This window comes from Pinus tabuliformis, chromosome 4_2 (genome assembly GCF_031772625.1).
Source record: "Pinus tabuliformis cultivar Carrire ecotype Pingquan chromosome 4_2, CPIR1, whole genome shotgun sequence".
Taxonomy (NCBI): domain Eukaryota; kingdom Viridiplantae; phylum Streptophyta; class Pinopsida; order Pinales; family Pinaceae; genus Pinus; species Pinus tabuliformis.
In genome coordinates this window covers 532934698-532956969 of record NC_142304.1, presented here as the reverse complement: position 1 = coordinate 532956969, position 22272 = coordinate 532934698, and the positions used below count along the sequence as shown (strand labels likewise).

The 22272-nt window shown below is 37.4% G+C and overlaps 1 protein-coding gene across 1 annotated transcript; it reads right to left on the bottom strand.

Moving 5' to 3' along the window:
* Positions 1-13053: 13053 nt before the first annotated feature.
* LOC149170388 (putative E3 ubiquitin-protein ligase ARI8) lies at positions 13054-21749 on the bottom strand. The gene is made up of 3 exons (XM_089425554.1): positions 21009-21749; positions 20476-20699; positions 13054-13729 (listed from the first exon to the last, which is right to left on the bottom strand). The coding sequence occupies exons 1-3, from the start codon at positions 21747-21749 to the stop codon at positions 13054-13056; spliced, it is 1641 nt and encodes a 546-aa protein (XP_089281680.1).
* Positions 21750-22272: the final 523 nt, after the last annotated feature.

Genomic DNA, 22272 nt, shown 5'->3' with positions numbered 1-22272 from the left:
ACATTTTGTTTATAAAAAGGTTCAGAAGCTGAAATTAAAACCCATTTGAGCCAAAATCGTGACAAACCTCATGACCGAATTTCAGATCTTGTCTCGCTATAGTTTCAAAGATATGAACTGAGGAAGTTAGTCTGTTTAGAGGCTCCCAAATTCGATCTCAAACATGTCAACATGGGAAAATCATCATAACTTTCTCTTTGACCATCAGATTCAAATTTTGTAAGAAGTGACAGAAAGAGGACAGACTGTAGTTTGTTGGGTATCATTTTCGGAGACGAAGATAGAAATCATGACATGTGGCACGTCGTACAATTTCGCTCTATGAGGTAGTCTATTATTCATTTTTTCTATATCAAGATACATTGTCCATTCATTTTTAAAATTATTGGCATGAACCATCCCTTCGTTTTGCCAGTTAATTAATAATTTTCAAGAGGCTTCTGCATTGTTGGTTGATATTTTTGCCATATTCTAGTGCTTCCATGGTAACATGACTCTATGGATATGGAAGCAATATTTATTCTTGATTGTATTATTCGGCCATGATAATGGGAACAAATTCCAGAAATAATAGTGTCTTACTTAGGGGAGTAAATTTAAATTTAGGTTATGGTGCCAAATTGTGTTCGAAAAACATCCTTGTAAAAGGGTGCCCTCTATATATTTAGTTTCCCAAATAGAGAATTATTTCATAAAATTCTTATTTGGTATTCTTTATTCATTCATGAATTACCTAATTATTTGGAACAATCGTTTCTAAAGAAACCGTGTTAAGGAAATCTATGTAAATATTATTCATGTAGATTTGTACAACTGATTCCACCATATTTGAAGCTATGGAATTGTGATGAATGTGAAAGGACTAGACATTAGCCTTTATATATCTCCATGTGGTTCATTGTTTTAGACGTTAGCCTTTATATATCTCCATGTGGTTCATTGTTTTGATATTTGTATGCGATTTTGTTTTAAAGTTGTTCTTTTTACGAGGGGTATATGCGTTGAAGATATTTCCACCAATGTGATGTTTCATTTTGATCCACAGTCTATAAGGTAGTTATCCTTTAATTCTCATTTTATTGGTGAAAAACTGGTTTTTCATAAAAGGTTTGTTTCTTACAATGGTCCTATGGAAAATTTTCTTCATGGTTTCTCCACCATTTTACGATTTTCAATCCAAAACTCATGCAAAGTCCTATTAACTCTTGTACCAAAATCAAATAGCATGCAAAAAACAATGCGTGCAAACTAGTTTCCTTTTTTGGTAAGGCATGTTTTGAGGAAAATTTAAGCCTTAAAGAGGAAGGAAATTTCAGTAGATAGAGGCAAGACGTAGATCATATCCAGGCAGAGGAGAGGAGGAAGTGAGTACGACAAGGAGCCCAAGTTAACTTCAGGCCCCTAGTCACTTAGCTAAGTAATTATTTGGAACAATGGTTTATGAAGAAACTCTGCTAAGGATATCTATTAAGGTAGATTTGTACAACTCATTCCAACATATTTGAAGCTCTGGAATTGTAAAGAATGTGAAAGGACTAGATGTTAGACTATATATATCTCCACACGACTCATTGTTTTGATATCTGTATGAGATTTTGTTTTAAATTTGTTCTTTTCAGGAGGGGGTATATGCTTTAAAGATCTTTCTACCCACTGTGATGTTGCATTTTGATCCACATTCTATAAGGTAGTTATCCTTTGAAGTTGAAATCCCATCATATTTACACTAAAAAAATGACAATAAAAGCAACACAAATGCACACAATGAATGTCATTTCCTTCACTTCTTTCTCTAAAATCAAATTGTGCTTCTCTCTTTTCTCTACATCCAAATTATATGATTCTCTGTGTCTCTTTCTTTCTTCACACCTCGAGGCAATGCCAAGAGCCTATAATTCTACCTATAATGGAGTTATCTATCTCATATATGGATGGGTGTGTAGAGCTACCATCAATGTGAATAAAATGAGTGCTTCTCAAGTGGCGGCATTCACTTTGGAGACATCCTTGCATGATTCCCAAAAAGATATCCCATAAGAGCTCCTCCCTACCTAATAACATGTCACTCCACCCTGAAAAAGGTTAGTTAGTTTTCTCATGCATATTAAGTCTTGGATTGAGGCTCATCACTATGACACTCATGGAATTCAAGTGGTACAGGCCTTAACAAAATGAACTCTATTTTAATTTAACGACCAATGTGAAACAAACCATAGTCATTGGGGACTTTAGAGTGTGTGATTCTATGAAAAATTATCAAGTATGGTTTTAATCATAAACTAGAATCAAGTTATGTGAAATTGAATGTCCTTACTAAGGTTTTCTATTGCCTTTAGGCAATTTGACTTAATATAGGTTGTGCACTCCTTTGTTTTTGGGTATGATAGGTAGTCATAGTCCACCACGATGATGTTTGTCTTTTGATTTGGAAACAATGCTTAGTGCTAAGGTTCTGGGATGAACTCTGGGTGGTAAACCATAACTTTCATCAAGGCAAGTTACAAGAGGGATTACTTCGCACCAAGTGAGACGAGTTTTCTCCTCAATTTTATTTATTTTTACATATTTTTTTGAGACTAAGGGAAATGCAACAAAAAATATGTAAAATCTTAGATTACTGTCATATGGTATTTTTAAAGGCTTGTGAAATTCTATTCTCTGACAAGAAAAACAATATGTGAAAGGAATAAGAATTAAAAAAATACACAGAAATATGCAGTTTTAGATCTCTGGTTTAAGTGATAAAATCTGCTAGGAATAGTTGTATAATTCCTTGTGCTCTATTCTAGCTCTTTTTTTATTGTTTATGGATTAACATGTTATATTTATTATTTTCCTCAATGCTATTAGTTTCTCTTTTGGCTAGATAATTTAGGGCCTTCCTATCTGAAGTTTTCCAATGGAAGTTAGAGCTGAAGGAAAATGTGAAAATGAGCCTCCCCAAATAGTGGAGATGACAATGTTTGATTACTTTGTGAATAGAAAACAAACTCCTTTAGTTTATTCAGGTGATGTTTTGTGCTTAGATGTAAGTAGGAAAAAACAACCCAATTATCTTCTAGTAGAAGTGAGTATGATACTATTCTATGTATTATGCAATGGTCATTTAAAAAAAACACAATTACACTAAAATCTTTAGGTGCCAATATATGCCTAGTGAAGGCTTGAAATTGTGAAATTTCTAGGTGCCCATCTATACCATTTCCATGGAAAAAGGTAATTAAATTATATGGGTGAACTTTATAGAAGGAGTGGATTGAAAAAACACCAAGTCACTAGCCATTCTACACTGGAATAGTTGCTTTAAAAGGACACATGAATGAGATTTAATCCAATTATCTATGCAAGCATTACAAACCAATTTTTATCTAGTCTCTCTAGGTGCTAAAACATGTTGAATAACTACATCAAATCTAAGCCAGAATTGAACCTTGGCTAACTATGAAGGACTTGTTGCTTCCCACTATAGAATCCAACCCCTTCAACATTAAATTGACAAAGATATAATGTAATTTATTAAACTTATACATGAATGTGATAAGACCATTTAATATAACCTCGATAAATGAAATCACACATAAAATATAAATATAAATCATAAAACCATATATTTCATACGTCTTTTATTGTCATCATGACGGCTGCGTGCTATTTCCACCATGCTTTCATATCTCAATTCTTCATATTCATCAACCCCTTCATTTTCCCTTTCATTGCTTTCGCCGTCATATATCTCGTTATCATTGTACAATGCCATATTGGTGGAGGTCGAGTAGATCAGAGTCTGAGAATTTTTATTTTCGCAGCCTCACGGAATCGACAGAAACAAAACGCTCTGTCCGCTTCGCTTTTTTGTACAAAATCAATCTTTGCTTAGCTGATATTTATAGTGATTTCCCTTAGCGTATATACCGAAAAATATTGAAGAGCCGACTTTGGTCATTATCTGCCTGCTTTTAAATGTAATTTAAAATAATGCTATTCTGTTGTCATTATTACTTTCTCTTAGAAGAAGAATTCCATTTTTTACCGATGGTATATGAGTTTCACACAAGACCATTGTTATTGTTGAATTGAGACTTCTGTGATCCAGAATAAGCATACGATAGAGGTTTATGTGTAAATGACATCATCAATCATTTTTCAACCCCTATCATTTGTCCATAAATGGTTGATGATGTGATTTACGGAAACCCCTATCATATACCATTCTCATTATTTTCATTTCCATAGAAATAAAATAAAAAATTAGCGATTTTTTTTGCTTTATGTGGAATTAATATGTAGTTTCTTTTGCTTTAAGTGGAATTAATTTCTTAGGTTTATCTCTATTTATGATTTTTTCAAGCATTTCTTTATTTCCTCGATAACTTTTTTACAATGAAGTTAATGATTCTTAAATTTAAAAGATGGTTTGTTTTATATTTTAATAAAAAATTAAATTTTTTATATTTATATATATTTTGTACAATAATTTACATTTCAAATATAAAGTGTACAACAAAGATATTAAACCTTGATTCTTAAATTTAGAAAATGGTTTGTTTTATATTTAAATAAAATATTAATTTTTGTACATTTATTTATATTTCTTATAATAATTTACACTTCAAATAGAAATTGTAGAACAAAGATATTAAGCATAGTATATAAATAATAGTGTTTTGCATTTTATCACACTCATAATATCATTATTTAGAAAAATATAGGCGACACCATGCCATGAACAACAATGTTATGGCTACCCTCTCACCCAACATAGAAAATAGCTATGGTAGCCATGGTTAGGATAGCAAATGTATTTATCCCAAAGCATAAAGTCAAGATATTAATTTTAAATGAAAAGTATAAAATTAATAGATAAGAAACAATAGAAAGTAATAACTTTCTAGTTGAAATATCAACATAAAGTGACATGTTTCCATACAATCATTATCTTCACTTTTTCAACAAATAGAGATTGATGAGATCCATAGCAACTTCTTTTATTTGTAACTTATGTTGGGGGATATAGGCTTGCCCTGCCTTGTGGAGTTTTTGAGGTATTTGTAGAAGGGAGTGGTGTTGTGGCACTACACACTTTCTCTACTCATAAAATTTCAAAAGGGATATGACATTATTCCTACCTTTGCAACTATCAATTTGTACTTCTATCCCATTTAGGAAGTAGCCTCCAACCCTTCTAGCTTTAGTCTAGGAAAACCTATTTTCTCCTCCTCAAAAATTAGCTAACCAAGATCATTCAATATGATGGTATGAACAAATAGTAACAAATAGTCACAAAAAATGGGTAGTCACAGATAGTCATGAAATCATATCTACCTTACGTCACATGTATCATTCATTGTTAAAAGATCACCAATTACCAATTAGTAGACTCTGCAAGGGAATTCCTATTTTTTATGCCACGTAAGATTTCCCAAGTCAAAGCATATCAACATGATTAAATGGCATTAGAATAATAGATTCTCCTAGAAGTTTTGCATGTTTTGATTCCCATGCTCGTGCTGCTTCCACTTTCCATCTCCTCAATTTTATAGATTCTCGTTCTCACACTGCTTTTACTTGCCATCTCCTCAATTTCATAGATAACCTGACCATCAAATAAAGAATAAGATTTGAGAAAGGAGCAGAAGCAAAGTTAACCAAATCTGAAAACCAAAGGGAAAGCACATAAGGCAAGCATAAATGATCATCGAGGTGGAAGGCAGAGCAATTATGAAATTTTGTAGCAAATGGTTTAGGGAATTGTGGCAACACTCATTAACAATACCAAAAAAATGTCAATACCAAGTGTTTCTATTAGAATAAAAAATTAATGTTAAGCAAGTAATTGTAGAGGATGCTAGAAATTCTTCATTATGAAAGCCATTTCCTCACAAATATGCTTTTTAGTCCTAATTTTTGCGCATCTCGGCCTCAGGAAGAGGCCAAATAATATTTTAAAATTGTTCATTGCTACCAAAAGTCATTCCCAAGATTTAACACACTCGAGGAGAAATATATTATAACATTTCCTTCAAGGTTTAGGTTTGATTTTTAATTCCCGTGTCGCGATTAATACTACACATTGTATTGATTACTATAGGTCCTACTACCTTATAGAAGGGACAAGTAATACCAGTTAAGATTGTTCATTACACTGTAACCATGAATGACTACCCTATAGAAGATGGTGATATATTTATTGAACTATGAATGAGCTTGAATTATAGTACCCTTACAACTATATAGGCTGAACCATAGACTGTATAGGTTGAACCCAAGAGTCAAAAAAAAATTCAAGAAGGAGATAGATGAAATGGTGGATGCAGGAATCATCTTTCCAGCAGACGAAGCAGAATGGATCAGGGAAATATTCATCTAGAACAAAAAGGCCACTATGGAAATAAGAGTCTGTGTATAGTACAACAACCTCAGCAATGCTTATGTCCATGACCCATTCCCCACGCCTTTCAATGATGAGGTCTTGTATAATGTTGCGGGGAATGAAACCTAATCCTTCACAGATGGGTTCTCAAGGTACCATCAGGTTCGAATAACAGAGGACGACAACTAAAAAACAATGTTCACAACAGAATGGGGCTCGTATGCATACCACATCATGCCTTTTGGCCTAAAGAATGCGCCTTTTGTGTTCTCTCGAATTATTATCACCGTTTTCAGAGGCTACATTCAGTAGTTCTTGGAGGTATACATGGATGGTTGGATAGTTTATAATTTGTTGAAGAAGCATTGTAGCTTACTTAGAGTAATGTTCGATCGGTGCAAACAACTACAAATCTCCCTAAACATGAAGTGTATCTTTGCAGTTGTGTTTGGCACGTTGTTGGGACACATCATTTGCAAAGACAATGTTTGTGTGGACCCTGCAAATACCATGTTTTTGTGGACCGATTCTGCTTCCCATATACACAATTTTCACAGAAATCAAAATCCAGAGAGCTGTTAGACATATGTTCTACCATACCTTTACCACGAATTATTTGAAGGCCCTTCTCTCCAATATTTCCAAGCCTTTGATGCCATAGGATGGTATTTTCTCCAGAGACCACTAGATTTTCTGCTGTAGTTTCAGGAACCACAGAACTATTGCACCCATTGATAACAGTTCTACCTTGAATCTTGTACAGAGTTCCAGTCCAAACTCCCTGAATCAATACCAGTGATCCCCGAAGCATCTTGTAGGTATATTTCTCGAACACTTGTTTTAGACCTACAACATCCATCTTGCTTACATAAATTAAATTTCTGACTAATGCACGAATATGCAGAGCACCCGGAAGTGTTCTAATCCTTCTACCTTGCAACTTCAACTTGACTTTTCTGCGACCAACGATTCTTGCCTTCCTCTCATCCCCTAAGAAGACATCATCACCATCATATTTCTCATACTCGCATAACCACTCTCTACGGGGATTGAAGTGAAAGGATGCACCTAAGTCAATGAACCATGACTCATGATCTACATGTGTACTTGAAGAAGAATCTGAGTACACATCCCCACCTTCATCTGAGGTGGTTTTTTCACATCTGCAGAAGGAGCATCATCAGATCCCTTTCCTTTCTCAGGTACTTTAGATTTACAGTCCCTTTTGTAGTGCCCTTCCTTTCTGCATTTCCAGCACACCTTTACAGGTTTTCCTGGAGATTTAGATCTCCTTCTAGATTTAAATCTCCCACTCGACGACTTATTTTTGTTTATGTTTTGGGACCGTCCTCGTACATAGAAGGCATCACCATTCTGGCCCTCCATATTTTTCCATATCATCTCCTCTGACAACAAGGATGAGACTATTTCATCAAATTGCAACGTAGTTGCATTGATACATATTGCGACAACCAAACTGCCCACGAATCTGGTAGAGAACACAATAAACGAATGCACCTATCTTCATCTGAAATTTTAATATCAACAGATAGTAACTGACCTACCACAATATTAAAGGCATTCATATGCTTTCTCAACGGGTCTCCATCTTTCATCCTCAGGTTATACAACATTTTTTGTAGGAACAGTTTATTCACCAGAGACTTAGATTGGTACAATGTCCCTAACTTGTCCCACAAAGCCTTCATTGAAGCTTCCCCTGATAATTCAACAATACCGAATCCAAGACACACAATTGTATTGTGCTCTTTGCTTTCCGATCCAACTTCGCCAAGTCTTCAACTGACATTGTTGTTGGTTTAGTACCCGGATGTACCGCGATCACTGATCTTTATCCACTAGTAGATCCTCCATCTTGAGTTTCCACAACTCAAAACATTAACCATTAAATTTCTTGCTCTCTATCTTTACAATGCTCACCATCTTCTTTCACCATAAGAATTGATCGTGCGGATCTCCTACTGAATAGGGTCTGCCACATGCATGAGAAGAAAACCCCTCAACAAGAAAAGGTGTCCCCGATTGAACTGTTTGAAGCCTCATTTCCAAAAAATTTGGTCGTTGTTCCAGAGATATTCATTATCCCTCCCGCTCCTCATTTTCTTGAAACCGCACAGCCTGCAACTTCCCCCCAAGGCCACTCAGAAAAATCTATTGCTAGCAACCAACCCTTGCAAAGCAACATCTCAGACACATCAACAATGCAACCCGAATTCGAGACATAATCGTATTGTGATCTTTGCTTTCCAATGCAACTTTGCCAAGTCTTCAATTGACATTGCTATTGGTTTAGTACTTGGATCTACCGCGATCACTGATCTTTATCCAGTAGTAGATCCTCCATCTTGAGTTTCCACAACTCAAAACTTTAACCATTAAATTTCTTGGTCTCTATCTTTACACTGCTCACCATATTCTTTCACCATAAGAATCGATTGCGCGGATCTCCCACTGAATAGGGTCTACCACATGCATGAGAAGAAAACCCCTCAGTAGGTAAAGGTGTCCCCGATCGAACTGTTTGAAGCCTCATTTCCAATAAATTTGCTCGTTGTTCCAGACCCAATCATTATCCCTCCCGCTCCTCAGTTTCTTGAAACCACGCAACCTGTAACTTCCCCCCAAGGCCACTCAGAAAAATCTATTGCTAGCATCCAACCCTTGCAACCCGAGAACCTTTAGCACTCGTTATTTTCATAGTTGTTCGAATTTTTCCAACATGCAACTCAAAGGGCTGAACAGATCCATAATGACCTGGTCACCGAGCACGAGCACCAGAAGCACCAGCTTGTGACTATCACGACAGAGCGAGATCAGCTTTGACATACCAACCAAAAACTGTAATCACAGGTCGAGCAGGTGAAATTAAAGCTACAAGCACTCTAGCCAACTATGGCTAATTTAGTTATTGAAGCGCCCGAGGAATTTTCAGCCTGCACATTGGTCGGCTGATGCGACTGTATTAAGAGAACATGCACGGAACTTGTGGCCACCAACAAGGAGCTGAAGAAGAGTTTAGATATGGTAAGAGTAGTGCTGACCAATCCAGCTACAAGCTACATCACAGAGATCGAGCAGAAACTCCACACGGCCGTTACACTAATAGCTTCTCTAACTGATGCCCTGGCGGATGGTAATGTGCTAAGGGAGCAAGTCAATGATTGGTCAGGGAGCTTGGCCACGAAAAACTAGGCACTGTATCCAGTCTGCCAACAACTCCATTACTGATAACAAGGCCGGTAGGGACAAAGGCCAGGTAAAGAAAATCGATGACGAGATCAACTACCTTGAGGCTAGGGTACAACAAATTGAGGAGGAACTGGATCAGACAAGAAAGAAAATTTTTGATATTAGGCGACCGGTTGGTAAGCATGTGATTACTCTATGGGAGGTATGTGACGAGGTCGAAGAACAATGGAGCACCCTGCAGAACACCCACCCGATCAACCAAATGGCATATCAATGCCTGAATTTCTCCGAAAGGCAGAAACCCTCACATGCGTCTAGGAGATGACATTGGAAGATTATAATCGCTTTCGTGAGGAAACGATTGTCGCAGTACCTGAGTTGGGGCCTTCATTTGGAAAAGAATGCAAAAGAGTAGTGGAAGTAGCCTTGCATGACTCAAGACCAACACAACCAGAGGCAGAATAAGCAGCATCGAAAGAAGAAGAACCAGCACAACAACAAGAAATAACAGTAGAGTCTCCGCCAGGAACAAAAACAGAGCTGACAGCACTTGAGATAGATGGTCAGGGCCTCTTGGGGCCTTCGTTTTGAATTTGGAGTTTGGAGGGAAGAAATGTCAAGAACAGGTGGCGGGGATAATGGTTCAGGTTGCAGAGATGATAACCAAAGGAAAGGGAAACGAACCGGGAGTGAAAAGGAAATTGCAGCAAGGTGGTGGAAGAATACAAAAGAAACCGAGCAAGGGAAATAGAAGCCATCTGAGTGTATAGAAGCCATCTGAGTGTGGAGTCAGCCTAGCGGAACTGGCTATGGGAATGTAGAGCAAAGGATAAAAGGAAAAGTATAGCACAAGGAAGAGGTTGGCAATGAACTGGGTGAGAAAGGGTAGGACTATCCTCTAATCTACTTATTTCCATTTTCGTGAGTTGCATTCTATGAAAATGAACTCTTTGTGTATTTGATGAATAGGGTTCAAGCCTTTTATACTCTGTCATGTACTCTCCTATATTGCAGTTAATGAAAGAAGGAATTTTGGTTGCTTATTATATTGTTGTGTTCCATATGGGCTATTTAATTTTTAAATGAATGATGAATAACTAGGTAGTTTCCTACGATGGTACGAGTAGAATGACAGTCTTAGATAGCACTGAGAATTGAGTGTGATCATCTATTGTTGTACAATATTTGTATTTATTTGATACCCCACCCAAACCCATCTAAATTCGGTAGCGTGACATCTCGATTGAGATTCCTTGCCCTACGGGTAAGGTGAAAATGCCAGCATTGTCCTAGACTATAGCGGAGCCTTGTTGGCCCCTTGAGCCTGAACAACCTAGGGTCTCTTCCATGTTGTCATTTTTTTGCCAACACACCTAAATAGGGCCACAACAAGTTTTCCCAAACATATACAAAAAATGTTATTAATAAGATGCATAGAAGTTGCTATAGAATTATGGTGGCCATAGAACATCACATGCCATTTAGAAATTTAGAAAATTGGTTTTAAATTTCCTCTTCTAATTATCACATGATTCCATGTGCACTTGATTCTGACGAGAGTTCAAGGTAGTCTTGCTGAAATATCTACCTAGACATCCACCTTAACCAATGCACTAATGTCCTCACCCCTGATCAAGTATGGATAAGACCTTTTCATTATAATATATAAATATGGAATTTCACTCCTATTCTAGAGGATAGTTTGGAGATTTCCATGAAACTATAAGTTGCTATATCTGTCAAAGACCATTATTGTGAGATTTTCCCATTACAACCAATGCTTGTAACCACTAGCTACAATGTAAACATTGCCCTTCTAACAGTCTACAACATCATCAAATGATAATTACATCAGGTCTTGAAATGATGACTTTGCAAATGAAAGTAGTCTATTGCAATTAATTTTCCCATGAACTGGAAACAATGTATTCATACCATAAATATAAATATGTTTAAAAACAATATACAATATAGGAATGTATGTAAGGCTTAGCATGAAAAAGATTTTGTAGCCCCAGATTTATGTACAAGTCTTTTTGGGAGACTCAAAATCAATGTTGTTGGCCATGTGTTAAGGCTCAAATTAACATATGGGGTGAATTGTCTATTTGCATTGAGTTGAGAGTAACATAGCCATCTACATAGGATTTGGATACTAGTAAATGGAAATCTCAACACGAGGTGTTTTAGCCATTTTTGTAAGTATAGTTGTAACTGCATTTTTTTACTTTGTATACATTGGGCCTTCCTTTGTGAAGTTTTCCAATGAAAGTTAGAGCTGAAGGAAAATGTGAAAGTGGGCCTCCCCAAGTAGTGGAGGTGCTAGTGTTCAATTACTTTGTGAAGACAAAACAAACTCCTTTAGCTTATTCAAGTTATGTTTCGTGCTTAGATGTAAGTAGGAAAAAAAAGCCCAACTATCTTTGAGCAGAGGTGAGCATGATACTATTCTATGTATCATGCAATGGTTGTTTAAAAAAAAACACAATTGCAATAAAACCTTTAGGTGCCAATATATGCCTAGTCAAGGTTTGAACATGTGAAATTTCTAGGTGCCCATATATACCATTTCCATGGAAAAAGGTAATTAAATTATGTGGTTGACCTTTATAGAAGGAGCGGATTAACAAAACACCAAATCACTAGGCATTCTACACTAGAAGAGTTGTTTTAAAAGGACACTGGAATGAGATTTAATCCAATTATCTATGCAAGCATTACAAACCAATTTTTATCTAGTCTCTCTAGGTGCTAAAACATGTTGAATAACTACATCAAAGGTGAACCTTGCCTAACTATGAAGAACTTGTTGCTTCTCACTATAGAATCCAACCCCTTTAAACATTAAATTGAAAAAGATATAATGTAATTTATTAAACTTATACGTGCATGTCATAAGACCATTTAATATAACCTCCATAAAGTCACACATAAAATATAAATATAAATCACCACTTCTTATTAAAATAAATATTACAAACATATAATAATATTGAACTAGTAATCAATCACAAGGATTTGGGTGCCATAAACCAAGATCCTTATTATGTCCAAACAAAGATATACATAAGTAATATGATACTGAAAATAAAAATTAATCTTCGAAGTTACTTGCACCGAAAAGAATTGCTTAAGCATGGAAATATGCTTTAATCCACTTATCTATACACAAGTAACACCAAACCAAGTCCACATATAAACAATACATATGTCAAAAGCAAATCTTTGCTTCCCGTTATGAGATTCCACTAAAAACAAAGATCACATTTTATTAAAATAAATAATCATGAATAATCAATAATATTGACTGGATAATCAATCAAAAGGATTGGGTTGCCACAAACGTCCAAGATCCTTAATCTGCTGGAACCAACAAAGATACGACAAAATATGAGAAAAAATCATCCGAGTCCGGTGGCCCACTTGCACTGCTTAATAATAAGTGATAGCTGGTTCTAGTAATAATTGCTTCTTCATGCACACCCTTCTGGTGCATTAATTCGACTAACTTTGGAGAGATTTTTTTCAAAAGCCTGAATTAGGTTTTCAAAATATTGGCCTGTCGATTTTGTGAGCTTTTCAAGTCTGATACAGAAGTGATCAAAACCGTACAACGCCTTTTTCCCCATCGAAGTATCAATGTCAGCTTTAAGGGCGCTTTCTATATGGTCTTGCAACTCTTGTTCAACGCAATGATGAAGTCGTTCTAAACTACTTTCAGCTTCACCTTGCAGGAATTCGAAAAGAATTTGTTTTTTGTGAACAATATCAGCTTCCTGATCATGATCGCTGGATGCCGGGGTTAAATAATAGCCATATGCATATGTCCATTTAAGCATGTGCCTGCATTCTGCTATCTGAAACCATGCATCTACCACACATTTGAACTCTGTTAAACCAGATCGACTCATTCTCGTCTGTTTACACTCATTCAATCTTTTAATCTCTACCTCTCGCACAGCCTGCAGATCAGATAACGCATTTTCCTCTAACTTTTCATTTGCCTTCCATATTTCCATATAAAATACCAACCTATCTGCTGAAGAAGATGTTTTAGATGCAAACCTTTTCCTAGAATCGACTGAGGCCGAATTCCTGGATTGATTCCCTGCATCAATTCTTCTTGATGTTGTTGCAACCTGATCAGGACTATATTGATTGCAAGAATCATGTTTAAACCAATCACCAAGGCATAACCAATAGAATTGAAATTCACACGGGGACGTACATGTCATGTGCATACACCCTTGATTTTTCTCTATTGGTCGATCACACTTTGGACACGGCTTGGAATTACAAAATATCCAGTACGCATTGAGTGAATCACCATTATTAATTTGATCAATCCATTTTTTGACTGTGTCGCAGCCTATTGGACGATGAGACTCCTCTAAACAATTCCGGCAAAATTTATGTGAACAATTGCAGACAACCTCCTCATGAGCTACATTAGAATTAGCAGAGTCAACCTCCACACAGTTGTTGGAAATTTTTCTGGTAAAATTTCAAAAACAAACAAACTGAACACAGAGACAATGCTCTGTTTCTGCCACAGGATCTTAGCACAGGGAAGCTTTAAAAGAAATTTCTAAGAACAAAGTATTACACACCCATAAAAGGATATGTATTCATTAAAATAGAATTCCTGATACAAAATTCATCCTCTTTCACTCAGAGGGATTCACCAAAAAAAAATATACACAGTGCAACGCTATTCATTCCTTTCCCATTACATTGTGTATACAGATAAAATGTGAACAGAATTGAAAGGAAAGAGATGTAGCTCTCAGGTGTGGCCTGCACCTGGAGACTACACTCACAAAACAGAGAGATCACTCTCGTACACTCTGTTATTCATCAATGAAAGATTACATCATTAAATACAATACTAGGAATTAGGAAGTTGCACTCAAACCCCTAAACTTTAGGAACTAATCCTAAACTAGGGAAAACATTACAACAATGTAACCATTTTCTCCATTAATACAAAATAATATTAATTATTTTTAACTCCCCCCTTAATGGAGAAAGGGTTCTCCTGGACTCCTAGCATCTTTCTAAACAATTCAAATTTCACTCGTGCAAGAGGCTTTGTAAAAATATCAGCCAAATGGTTACAAGTTTTACAATATTCAACAACAATTTCTTTTGACTGTATTTTCTCTCTAACAAAATGGAACTGAGCGTCTATATGTTTGGTGTTTTTGTGAAACACTGGATTGTATGCTAATTTAATGGTGCTCCAGTTGTTGCTTTTGATGGAAGTGGGATTCTTCTATTCTTTTCCTGCATCTTTGAGAAGCCTTCTCAACCAGATCACTTCACACATTGCTGCACACAATGCGTGATACTCAGCTTCACATGAAGACAAGGCTACAGTATTCTGGTTGTTGTTGCTCCAAGCTATGACCCCGGAACCTATGTTGAATGCATAACCTGTGATGGACCTCCGATCATCCAGGTTACCTGCCCAGTCTGAGTCTCAAAAACCTGCTAGAGTAACATCAGTGTATAAAATACCATAATTAACAGTACCACAAAGATACCTTAACACACTCTTTGCTGCTACCTAGTGACTTTCAAGCGGTTTCGACATGAATTGGCTCAACACACTAACAGAGTATGCCAAGTCAGGTCTGGTTGTTGTAAGATATATCAAGCTGCCAACCAGCTGTCTTTACATTGTGGCATCAACCTCCTTAGTGCCATCATCACTACTCAATTTCAGATTCTGTTGCAAAGGTGTCACTGCTGATCTACACTGATCCATACCAATCTTTTCCAACAGATTTCTGGCATACTTCCCTTGGATGAGAAAAGTTTGCCCAGTATCTCTACATACTTCTAATCCCAGAAAATAGTGAAGGCTTCTGAGATCTTTCATCTCAAAAACTTGTGCCATAAGCCTTTTGATTCCTCTAATTAAATCATCTGCATTTCCTATTATAATCATGTCATCCACATACAAAGAAATCAAAATAATCTGCCCCTGATTATTGTACTTGGTATACAAATTTGGGTCATTTAAACTTCTATGGAAACCATGCTCTACAAAGAAAGAATCAACCTTTTCGTACCAAGACCTGGGTGCTTGCTTTAAACCATATAAACCCTTTTTCAATCTGCAAACAAGATGTTCCTGCCCCTGCTTTACAAATCCTTCTGGCTGTACTAAGTAAATTTCCTCTTTTAAATCACCATTTAAAAATGCAGATTTAACATCAAGCTGGTGTAATTCCCAATTGCATTTAGTAGCTAAAGCAATAAGCATTCTGATTGTATTTAACTTTGCTATAGGTGCAAAAGTATCATCAAAATCTATACCTTCTTGCTGTGAATATCCTTTTGCAACCAACCTAGCTTTTAACTTCTCTATACTTCCGTCTGCATTCATTTTTGGTTTAAACAGCCATTTACATCCTATGGGTGTTTTATTCTTAGGCAGCTCAACTAAATCCCAAGTATCATTTCTAAGAATTGATTCCATCTCTTCATTCATTGCAGCTCTCCATTCCTTAAATTGACTAGCTTCTTTGTAATTAGAGGGTTCTACAATGTTCAAAACCTTTGACATCAAAGCATAGTTTCTCAATTTTAATGGTAATTGAGTCTTCCTACCTGATCTCCTTGGTAGGGGACTTACCTCAAATTTGTTTTCTTCTGCTATAACTGGGCTTGCATTATCACCTTCTTGTTGTTCTTCTTTTTGCTCTTCTTTCTGCTCCTGCTCTCTTTCATCCTCGCTGCTTTCCTCCAACAACAATGGAATGTGCCAATCATCACCAACGTCATCTTTCCCTTCTTGTACCTGTTCATGAAACACTACATCCCTGCTTGCAAATGTCTTACGAGACTCAGGATTGAATAATTTATATGCTTTAAATTCTGTGCCATAACCAACAAAGATGCATTTAACTGCTTTAGGGTCTAATTTCTTCCTATCAGCTTTGGGTATATGGGCAAATGCTTTTGACCCAAATACTCTTAGATGGTTTATTGCTGGTTTAAATCCATATAGAACTTCAAAAGGGGTTTTGAAGCCAAGATACCTGGTAGGACTTCCGTTCTTCAAATGTACAGCAGTTTTGATAGCCTCTGCCCAAAAACTATTAGATAGACCCTTACCTTGTAGCATACTCCTTGCGCACTCCACCAAGGTTCTGTTTTTGCGCTCTGCAACTCCATTCTGCTGTGGTGTGTGTGGCACTGTATACTGCTGAACAATCCCATGAGATTTGCAGAATTTCATGAATTCCTTTAGCTTGTATTCTCCCCCTTGATCAGATCGGAGAATTTTTATACTCTTACCAAACTGTTTTTCCACCAAGGTTTTAAATTCTATAAAGCACTGGAAAGTCTGACTTTTCTTGTTCAAAAAATAAACCCATGAATATCTAGTGCAGTCATCAGTAAATAACAAAAAATAGTATGCTCCTCCTAGTGACCTTGTCTGCATAGGTCCGCATACATCAGTGTGCACTAGTTCTAAAATGTTTGTTTCCTTCCTCCTATCATGCACAGGAAACTGTTCTCTATGCATTTTTCCTAAGGCACAACCATCACAATTTAACTGAATATTACAAAAGATAGGGAGTCCCTCAACCATACCTTTCTTCTGCAATAACATGAGGTCCTGCAAATTCAAATGGCCGAACCTCTGATGCCAGAGTTGTTCAGCTGTCGATCCTCCTGCAACCATGGCTTGATTTGGTATGCTTTTTGCATCCAGTCTGTATAGGCTTCCAAATCGCATGCCTGTTGCAACTATTTCATTCCTGCAATCCTTTATCACACAATGAGTCTTGAAGAACTCGACTTGCATATCTTGATCATCCATCATGGATACAGATATCAGATTTTTCTTAATTCCAGGTACATATAAAACATTTATAAGGTGACTAATTTTTCCATTTGGTAACTTAACTGAAATCACCCCATGACCTTTAATCTCGTATCCACTATCATCTCCTAGATATATTTTTGATCCATTTATACTTTCTTCAAGACTATCAAAAAATTCCTTTTTACTTATCATGTGAGAGGATGCTCCGGAATCGACATACCAAATGTCATCTTCATTAGATGCTGAAAGAGCACAGTCGACTGTGAACAGTCGAAATTCATGACTGGAGTCTTCTTCTTCAACAAAGTATCCTCTGTGCTTTGCATTTGCCTGCCTCCTCTTTGCATCATTAGCCTGCTTCTTATAACATTCACTCTGTATATGACCCTTCCTTCCACAATAATAACATTTCTTTTCAGAATGATTTGCAAGCATACCTTTATGAGAATATAGATTCTTATGTGATGTTCTTCCTCTCTGGTTTGATTGCTGCTGTGACTGATTTCCTTTGGATGATCGTCGTTTTGCCATCAGCGCAAGATCATCACTCTGGGGGTTCAAGTTCTACCGCCGCTCCTCCTCTTGCTGCAAGATCCCAGTGAGATCATCAAATGTGGGCGCTTTCTCCCTTGCCGACACTCTAGTGATGAACGTTTGAAAATCATCACGCATCCCGTTCATTGTGATTGCAACAAGATCTTCATCAGACACCTCCACTCCGATGGCCCCCAATCTGTCTTTCACATCTTTAATTCACGCAACAAATGCAGTAGTAGTCTCCCTTTCGTCCATCCTCATTGAAAATAGCTTGCTTTTAAGTGCCAAGACTTGGCTTGTATTCTGGGTCTCATATAGACTTTTGATTTTCGTCCAGATGTCCCAGACGTTTTACAGTCTCTGATGTGCGCAATAACATTGTCCTTCACAGACATCTTCAACAAGACTTTGGTCTTGTTCTCTCGTTTTTCCCAATCTTGCTCCTATGGACCTCCGTTCGGCTTCTGCTCATTGCCTGTAACTATGGACCAAGCATTCGCACCCTCGAGCAAGGTCTGGATCTTAAACTTCCAATTCGTGAAGTTAGATCCATTGAGTTTACCAGACTCGTTAAGGTAAGATTCCATCGTATTACTCATTCTGAATCTATCCAACAACAAAAAGAAAAAAAAATACCTGTTAGATCGATCTGTCACCTCTACGACCGATCTACAGTGTCTGGCAATCCCGCTCCAACGAGCAAATTCGGTGTTTCCAATACAGCTGAAGAATTGATCTGATAAAAAATGATCCGATCTGCCTCTCCCGGATAGATCTCCAACTTCGCCGATCTACACCCCTTGCAAACCGCCAAACGAAGTTGAGGCTTCCTGCAAATCCCCTTGAAGGAAGATTGGTACGTCCTCCATCATCATTTTCCCGAGTGAAAAATCCCCTTTGTGTCGGTGCTTTCCCGAGCAAAAAATCAAAAATCGGTTAGAGTATTTTTGCTGGCGCGATTAATCCGTAAAATTTCGTACCAATTGGATGTTCTGGCGCTCTGGTGCGATTAATCCCAAAAAATCTGCGCCAATTCCCATCTTGGCACTTTTGTCAGTGCAAAAAACGCGCCAATATCCTTTCTCCTCAGAAAAAAAATATCCGAGTCCGAGCTAGGTGTTCTACAGTCCACTTGCTCAATTGAGCACAGAGCTCTTGTGTACACACGGCCACAAAGGCACTTCAAGCCACACAGGCGATTCTGCCACACAGGCAAGCTAGCTACAAAAGGCACTTCAGCCACAAAGGTGACAAAAGATGAGGCTCAGCCAATCTGAGCTCTGATACCAAGATAAAATGTGAATAGAATTGAAAAGAAAGAGATGTAGCTCTCAGGTGTGGCCTGCACCTGGAGACTACACTCACAAAACAGAGAGATCACTCTCGTACACTCTATTATTCATCAATGAAAGATTACATCATTAAATACAATACTAGGAATTAGGAAGTTGCACTGAAACCCCTAAACTTTAGGAACTAATCCTAAACTAGGGAAAACGTTACAACAATGTAACCATTTTCTCCATTAATACAAAATAATATTAATTATTTTTAACTTATACTACGCTGCTGCATATTACATTTCATGTTCAACAACAACATTTCATTCACATGCACTGCTACGCTTCTACCCTCTCTCTCTCAACAGGAAACAACGCAAAAAAAATTAAATTACTTTTAAAATCTGAATGATTTAACGAACAAAAATGCAGTCCCATGCTGTGAACTGCTCGAGGCTGTCCTTCTCGTCCTTGGCTAAGCAGCACTTTAACTGCGGTAGCTGAGAATTCAATGTGCAAGAGTTGGATCGCAACCTACTTCTTCGCGTGCCATACTGTGAATTGAAGGCAGCTGCCTGCTGCGCTGCACTTCTCCATGCTTGCTTTAACCAGTTCTGCGCCACTGAGAAATCCTGCCCGCTTTGCCATTTTTTAATATCAAAGGTCCACAAATATATATCTTTTCTATCGAGTCCGCCTTTCGGGTCGCAATGCAGATCTTAACCGGCCAATCCTCTGTTTCTTTATATTTGAAAATACACGCAAAAAAGCTGAAAATTTATCAGAAATTTTTTATAATGCTATCGGGTCTGTCCCATCAGGTCAGATGCATGTCATATATATAGGCCCCGTCCATTTGGCTATCCCAATAGCGAAATGCCAATGCGATATCCGCCGATGCGATATATTTTGACTTATGCCTGGAAAACATTAAAAACACGGGAAAAAGGCCGCTGGTGGAACTGAAACAATATGAAATAAAATGTTGAATACCCGTCGGGTCCGGCTCATCGGATCACAAATATATATATGTGCGAAAGGCCCTGCCCCCTTTGAGAGCGCCAATTCGACATGTCAATGCGATATCGGCGATCACTCATCGCAAGATATAAAATCCCAGACCTCTTTGTAAGTCCTCCATTGCGACTTGCCGATGCGATATCGACGATCGCTCATCGGCGATGTCTTGTGCCTCGATCCTTGGTGATTTTCTGGAGCTGTTTTGGTAGGAATACATGCGCACGGTTATTGTCTTAATGCTGCTACATGGCTCATCTCGCATAGACTGCAGATCAGATAACACCTTTTCCTCTGACTTTTCATTTTCCTTCCATCTTTCCATATAAAATACCAACCTATCCGAAGAAGATGTTTTAGCTGCAAACCTTTTCCAAGAATCGACGGAGGCCGAATTCCTGGATTGATTCCCTGCACTAATTCTTCCTGATGTTGTTGCAACCTGATCAGGACTATATTGATTGCAAGAATTATGTTTAAACCAATCACCAAGGCATAACCAACAGAATTGAAATTCACACGGGGACGTACATGTCATGTGCATACACCCTTGATTTTTCTCTATTGGTCGATCACACTTTGGACACGGCTTGGAATTACAAAATATCCAGTACGCATTGAGTGAATCACCATTATTAATTTGCTCAATCCATTTTTTGACTGTGTCGCAGCCTATTGGATGATGAGACTCCTCTAAACAATTCCAGCAAAATTTATGTGAACAATTGCAGACAACCTCCTCATGAGTTACATTAGAATTAGAAGAGTCAACCTCCACACAGTACCCACAGTCTGGCACTGGACAACATTTAACCATACTGTTTTGTTCAACATATGACCTCACAAGATAGGTTATATATTTGTTCGTATCTTCCTCAGATAACCCCAGAGAAAAAACCATGTCTTCACTCACAATGGCACGGCATCGTGGACCTTGATGTGGACATCGTAGGTTGAGGCATCCTGCACCATCATGATTTATTGATGTGTCAATAAAATTTCGCCAACAATCTTGGCAAAATAAATTGTCGCAGTACTTGAGTGACTTCATGTCTCTCATCTTGAAATCATAGAAACATATCGGACAGGTAGTTAACTCCTCCATTTTTTCTTCTTTGGTCTCATGTTTATCGTCCGACTGCAACAATAGGCCCACAGTATTTCTCACTTTCCCCTCATCTGCAAACCATTGATCGTTGGCATTAACAGAATTCCAACTGAAGTGACGCAAGAGAATAGCTGCCTCGGCTTCCGAGACAGCCAGCACAATGGAAACGCTTTTGGTAGCATTGTGTAGATGCTCACCAATGTCGTTCAGACTTAAAACCGTATATTTCGTACGTCCTTTATTGTCATCATGACGACTGCGTGCTATTTCCACCATGATTTCATATCTCAATTCTTCATCTTCGTTTTCGCTTTCTTTGCTTTCCCTTTCATCGCTTTCGCTGTCATATATCTCATTATCGGGCATTTCATCGTATAAAGCCATGTTGGTCGAGTTCGAGTAGATCAGAGTCTGAGACTTTTTTTCGGGCCTCGCGGAATCCACAGAAACAAAACTCTCTGACCGTGTTCAAGCAGGTTAAAGTTAAACCACAATGTTGTCAAGAAACTGTGTCTCCTTACCTTTTTGTACTAAATCAATCTTTGCTTAGCTGATATTTATACTCATGTAACTTGGCGCAGATACCAAAAACCATTCATGAGCCAACATGGGTGATTATCCGGTTGATTTTAAATGTAATTTAAAATAATGCTTACTACCCAAAGTAAAGCGGTTTCCCGCCATCTATTTCTCCCAATAGGAGAAGCATTTTGTTGTCATTATTACTCTTTTTTTGAGGAGAAACATTCCGTTGTCATTATTAATGAATCACAAACACTAACATCCACCAAATATATCTATGAAAGTATAGTGAATTAAAATATTAAATTTTAACCAAATTTTTCTTGATATTTCTTCTAAATATGCCAAAAATTTCACCATTTGAAGTATCACATAAAAAAATGTA

Bases quoted from the DNA above. Each gene is read 5' to 3' on its own strand.
- LOC149170388 (XM_089425554.1), bottom strand. From the start codon at position 21,749: ATGGCTTTATACGATGAAATGCCCGATAATGAGATATATGACAGCGAA. The intron at 20,700-21,008 runs GTAACTCATGAG...AGTCCTGATCAG, and splicing joins TTGACTCTTCTAATTCTAAT to GTTGCAACAACATCAGGAAG. The intron at 13,730-20,475 runs GTATTCCTACCA...CAATCAATATAG, and splicing joins AAGACAATAACCGTGCGCAT to TCCTGATCAGGTTGCAACAA.